The sequence below is a fragment of the Nelumbo nucifera genome, chromosome 3 (assembly GCF_055504915.1).
Source record: "Nelumbo nucifera cultivar China Antique chromosome 3, China Antique-T2T, whole genome shotgun sequence".
In the NCBI taxonomy this organism is placed as follows: domain Eukaryota; kingdom Viridiplantae; phylum Streptophyta; class Magnoliopsida; order Proteales; family Nelumbonaceae; genus Nelumbo; species Nelumbo nucifera.
Window position 1 is genome coordinate 11,062,308 of NC_142651.1, and position 6,571 is coordinate 11,068,878.

At 38.2% G+C, this 6,571-nt stretch overlaps 1 protein-coding gene across 1 annotated transcript; it reads right to left on the minus strand.

Moving 5' to 3' along the window:
• Positions 1-1,427: 1,427 nt before the first annotated feature.
• On the minus strand, positions 1,428-2,616 carry LOC104595686 (snakin-2-like). The gene is made up of 4 exons (XM_010256541.3): positions 2,473-2,616; positions 2,243-2,290; positions 2,072-2,114; positions 1,428-1,927 (listed from the first exon to the last, which is right to left on the minus strand). Exons 1-4 carry the CDS (start codon positions 2,524-2,526, stop codon positions 1,743-1,745), a joined length of 330 nt encoding a protein of 109 aa, XP_010254843.1. The 5' UTR covers positions 2,527-2,616; the 3' UTR covers positions 1,428-1,742.
• Positions 2,617-6,571: the final 3,955 nt, after the last annotated feature.

Here is a 6,571-nt window from a genome sequence, read left to right on the forward strand (position 1 = left end):
AAATTAGGATAAAAAATAAAGAGCATTAATGTCTAACACATGACCCCACTAACCATGTCAAATGTTTCAATGATTTAATTAGATAGGCCATTGCAAGCAAGTGGTTTGGTAGGGATGAAAACAAATAAGATCGAATTCGAATCAGGGTAATATTTAAATTTGATTCGATCTGATCGGATTTCATAAATATTGATTCAAATCTGAATCCGATCAGGATGTTGGATATCCGGATCTAATATGATCCGATTTAACTTAAAAAAATAATAAATTATTAAAAGAAAGAAAATATAATAATCAAAATAAAGAAAAAAATAAATATTTAAAAGCTTACAAAAATGCAATATAAATAACATATTTATAAATAAATAATAAATAACATATATATTATATATAAATGATATATCTATATATATATATATATAAATAATTTATTTGACTATAATATTAAAAACCAATATTCAAATAATATATTAGAATTGCGTTTTCTCTTGGTAAATAAGTAATTTTTATTATGTCATAAATTAAATAACAATTAATGATAAATAAAAATATATAATTTTTTTATAAATTTTATAGAAAAATTTGAATATGCATTAATATTATATATTCTTCGTATCAAAACAAAAAATATGTTTGAAAAATAAGAATTATTGTTAGTAAAGATAGAAATGACTAAAATATAAAGAAAAATGAATTAATATCTTAATCATAATCCATTTTCCTGGTTAAATAGTTTAATGATTCAAGCAGAAACGTCATTTAGTTAATATAACAGGAGAGGAGAGGCAATAAACGGTTTAATGACTTCACCCATATGAGAGATGACTGTTGTAAATAAATGACGCGTAAAACAGTGAATGAAAGAGCACTCCATCTCACACACACCAAGAGGAGTGCAGGAGATCCCGACTCCGTAAAATTATTACCTTTTAATTGCAAGAAGTAGAAGAAGTAGAGAATATAAGCTAAGGCTTTGCAGTTTCCACTTGAAGGTTTTTCTGCAACATGCATGGGTCATGGGCCTCATATACTTAATGGGCTGAAAATTGAATAAGCTGTCCCGGGTCCCAACTCCCAACCTACACAACAAAAATCTGGCCCATCCACTCAAAGAAGAAGAATGCCCACTGCAATAATTAAAGGACCCTCCATGTACAACCTGGACTGGAGTGACGACAAAGAAGGGTCTTTGCCTCTTTGGCATGGTAATGAACCAAATATCCAGCAATGGAAGTTCAACACACAGTAGAGGGTTTTGATGTTCAACCTGAATCCCCCATCCGGCTGTCCAGAGACCGGTCGGAAACTAGTCAACTGGAACGCCGGTGGTGGTGGAGCATAAAAGGGCGGGAAAGTTGCTTTTGTTTTGTTTATTCGTAAACTTGAAGTGGTCTTGCTATTTAATTTATATTTACTCTACACTCTCGTACGACTCAAATGACTCGAAATTCAATTAAAACTAGCCACCCCCGAAGCTAAAGCACATTACAGATATAGGTCCATATAAAGCAAATCACAGGGATACCAACCCAAACATGACGTAAAAGAGTAACACTACTGCAACTACCATAGTAGTACTACCTTCTAGCTACAGTAATATTGAAGAACCACAGTCCACAAACAGAAGCCGATCGATGACAAATTAAAACGAGAAGCTTTATCAACTCTTCTCTGGTAGTGGTATAACAGAGTCGCTGTAGCCTCTAATCTCTAGTTGTGTGGTGTCGTTGCGAGCTGGCTTACTAAGGGCACTTGGTCCTGTTGCCGTGAGTCTTCATATCGGTGTAGCAGGTGCCGCACATTTCTCTGTTTCCGGAAGTCCCCGGCGGAACACACTTGCACCTCCTGCAGCATGTCCCGCATGCTCTTGTGCACAAGTTCGGTCTCGAGTGTAGGCTGCACCTCACCTTGCACAACCCATCGCAATCTACAACAACAAATTAAAACACCCCCAAAACAGAACAGAAAGCATCATTCACAGGTTCCCCCAGTTGGATTTCTGAATCTTGATGCATGAATGAGACGCTTCTCCTTCATAAAAAATTCAGAAAAGAAAAAGAAGAATACTCACCCATGAACTGCATAAGCCTTCTGTTCCCACCATTCGAAACAACCTGCAGACAAAGGCAGAAGAGAAAATCGCGCTTATTGGTGGGTTAAAGACTTAAAACATTTTCCAAACTCAAATAAAATTATAGAAAGGAACATCCAAATGGTTTTTGATTGATATCAGACCACAGACCTGGTCAAGATAGTTCGTTTCGCCTTCTATGGCAACATTCGACGGAACCTACAATATACAAGACGCCACATTGTGATCAAGAAACTCAAAAGAAGAGACCAAGAATAACTCAAGGTAACCAATTAACCAACACATAGCCACAGATAAATAGACTCCACACAGTGACACTCTGTGCTCCAAGTTCTTTTGGAAGGATAGTAGAAACTGGAAGATATCTCCATCTTACTGACCTCAGAAACGCAGATGAGCAAAACCGCTACTACTAGAAGAGCACGTAACGCCATTTCAGCAAGCTGGAAGTCGCCTAAGTGCAGTAGACGCAGAGAAGTGATTAGCAGACAGAGATTGACGTGGCTCCATCTCTCTTTATAACATTTCCATTGTCAACCCTAGATAGAAACTACCCACGCCCCGCTATTATATTTACGATCCGACCAGACCAATAAGAAAATCTAAACTATGCTGCTCTGCGCACATGGATTAATCTAAACCGTCCAACCACTGGAACCTATGTTAATAGAAGCTGGAGTTGTGCCAACTGCCAAGCTCGTAGAAGATTTCCTGCGACCGTAGACGCATAATCGCCCATGCCGTCGTGAAGCGGTAACAAATGCAATATTGGAACATGGATCTAAATACAATATTGGAAAAGGTGAGAGTGAGAGAGTAAACACAGGAGTGAAGGAATGAATTGGAAAGAAGAATACCGGAGCTGTCGGTTGGGGAGCATTAAAGTGAATAGAACTATTCAAAGTAAAGCGCGCGCGAGCACAGAGCAGAGAGTAGAGCAGGAGATGGAAGGTGTGACAGGGGAGACAGCTAAGCGTGCTTGTCAAATTCACGTCCTTTTCTTCATTACGGCAATGAAATGGTAGTACCCACTGACTGGCTTCACTGGGCATGCGACTTTGGGAAATTACCCTGTCTAGCTCGCGCTTTTTATCTGAGCTCTTGAGTCTAGAGTATGGACTGTGGAGTCAATAAGTAGAATGTGTTCCGTTTAGGTTTTTTTATAATCTTTTAAGCTATAAGATTATAATGCAAAAGCTCACTCCATGACTGTCAAAACTTCGACCTTTAAAAAAATTGCCAAACGGGCTCCGACTTAAAAGCTGGGCCCGGATTTAGGGCTTTCCAGCTCCATCACTTGTCATCAAGCGTTGGGTGACAATAATCAGTAATGATATCCCGAGATCTCGACACGCTTCTGATGCACCATTCCGTCACCTGTGATGGTAACGACACGATGTAGAACTCCCTTTCTCTTCAAAGTCTGTCGTTCATTGTACAGTTACCGGAGATTCAACAATTCACTCAACCCGGCCGTGATGAATAGCGATGTGCTGGAATTGAGTTGTGCTACAGAGGATGGATGTTTTGTCAATATACTCCGACTATTTAATATCTATAGCAGGTTGCGACAGAACAACTTTATTACCCGGCCGTGATGTATAGCATGTATCTGACATCACCGAAGTCCAAGCATTAGATGGAATTAATGAAATTGCACCGGTGCAAAAAGTATGAAAGTATAACTGTGCAAATCATTTAAATGCAATTTCTGATTAATCTTTGTTTCAATTTTTACCTTATTTTGTTTTGTTTGGAATCGGAACGAATCAAAACAAACTCTTAATAAAATATAAAATCAAAATTAAATTGCACGGTTATAAATTAATCCGATCAAAAATGAAAAATCTCTAAAAGAAGAAGTACCAAGATCAGAATTTCTTAGGCCCAAAATACAGGGGGAAATGCATCTGACGGGTAGGATGTGGTTTACGGGGGGAGGGGGCTAATTGTAGGAAGGGATGGAATTCAGAATTACGCATCGTACTTCTCCGTAATAAAAACGGTAGAGTAGTAGGAAATGTGATGAAAAACTAAAACAGAAGAGAATAGGATAGCTCTGAGCGGTAACGTGTAGTCAATTGGCGGCTTGGCGCAAAGGTCGACGGTCAGATATAAAAGTGCAGGTGTTGAGTTTAGGTGAAGTTAGGTGTACAGACTACAGACTTAAAAAAACAAACACAGACACACGCGGGACCCAAAGGTACCTGCTAGGCTGCTACTGCGAGGAGTCCGTACTCTCAGTCTCAGCACGTAATTGTCATCATTTCGTTTCTGTAAAATCGTCGTAATGTTGTTGTGAATTGTGATGAAGGAGTGAGGAGGAATTTGATGAGAGTTGCAGAACAATTACAGCTGGCCCTGTCATGGAAGCCAGCTTTCCAACGTTTCGTACCTTAACCCAGCCCCACGTGGATGATGGTCGATCTGGACCCAACCCTACCCCTACCCTTACCTGGTCCATTAATTAATCATTAACCCACCAGAACAGACCAGAGCGGCAGAGCCTGGCTCTGGCCAAGTGGCCATGGCCCTCTTATAAAAAAATGCTTCCCAATTTTCTCATCTGGTTTTCTGGCCGTTTGTTCCCAATAGAATAATTATCGATTGAGAATCCCTTGGTACTTAGAAGGCTATAACCAGTCTTCAAGCTCAGAGTGTGCGACGGTGTAATACAAATTATGAACAGATAACCAGTTAAAACACCTTTGGTGATCTTGTAAAGCGCTTAGTAGCAGACAAACAAGTTTATTATGCAACCCTCGGATACCCTCACCATTACAGCTTCGGGAGATCATGATAACCACATAAGCTTCATACACATGGTCCAACATCATTGAGAATGATACATCATGATTTGCCTAGTTTCCTCTGGTTCCCATAGAGATTTTGGAGTGAAACACTGCTGTGTGGGAACTTAAATTAGTATTAGAATGTCTTCCAATTTGCCTCTATTCATCAAAAAATTCAACCCAAAAATACCTTGATACATTGAGAAGATGAGACCAATTCTTGATCCTTTGAATGTGTGGTGACATGCTACCCCCAGTCTTGTGTAGCACCTTACGGTCTGTCTATCCAAAATAAGGGGGCGTTCTTTTTTCAGATTTTGAGAGAGTGAAAGTTGGTCAATGAGATTTTGGTTCCCACTGGCCAAGAATCCCTTGTTCTTTTTTTAGATTCATATGGGGCCCAAGGAAAGTTTATTTTCCTAGGTACCACTTACCCAGGTAAGTGATACCCATCTCCTAGGTGGGTAAATAACTTTCTCACCTAAGGAAAGTTGTCAACACTTGAATGGGACAAATATGTCCCTTTTAATAATGAATTTTTATGGCTAAAATGGTCATTGCATTATTTACATGAGAAACAAAAGAATATAGATAAATGCACTTACCTGGGTAAGTGTTTCCCAACAAAAACTTACTCATGTAACTGCATTTACCTAAATAAGTAATTTACCGAAAAACAGGGCCTAAAAGAAAACACCAATTCTAAAGGTGAATTTTATTAAAATTACAACATTGGACTACGTGAAAACTGAAACCCACCGAAAACAAGGTGGTCATATGGATGATATGGACCCGCATTAAGCAAGTGAGCAATCTAATGGATTAGCCTTCTAAAAAAAACAATCTAATGGATTACCCTCTAAATGGAAGAAATTGGTGAACCTTCTTCCTATGTATATACTAATAAAGTCATCTCTATTAACAGATGTACTTGTATACTCACCATTACTTCTCTCATGTAAACCCCATAAACATACAAATACTTGTTTACATTGGGTCCCACTATGATACTGGAAAAAATTATAACCAATAAACTGGTATTAAAGTGGTATCAAGAGGTATTTATCAAAATTTACCAGGGGGTAGAGGTGGGGGTTTGACTGATCCAAGCCCTTCTGTATCATGTCTTTCGGCAGCAAAGATTTTTCTATTTACGTCACACTAGTATACGAAAACATGCTATGGAAGTGTGAAAGTTAGTGTTAAACATAAATGAAATAGTATTTGAATTTAGCTTTTATGACCTGCACAGAACTCAAGACAAATATCCACTTTATAATATTGAAACTAAATTTGTAGTATATAATAATGAGGGTAGTTTTCAATGTCTAAACACTCATGTTTTCAGGTCCAAGTTCCCAAAACCATGAACACACCATCAAAATGCCAAATATGAGAAAACAAGCTGAATCTACATTTCTAACATAACCTAAGATGGTTTTAAACTGGTGCTTTGTTTTGTTTTGAAAAAACCGGGTCCATACTCATTGGAGGTTGCTTGCCAACCTGAGGTTTAAAAAAAATATCATTTTGATCACGTGGCAGTAATTTGTCTAAAACAAAAGAAAAAGAAAAAAAAAAAAGAAACACATATATCAGCAAACACCCCCTTAGACTTCCATCTCAGACAACCAACATACACTAGTAAACTTACTGTAAAAAGCCCTCAAGGGGCCATTGTTTGGTG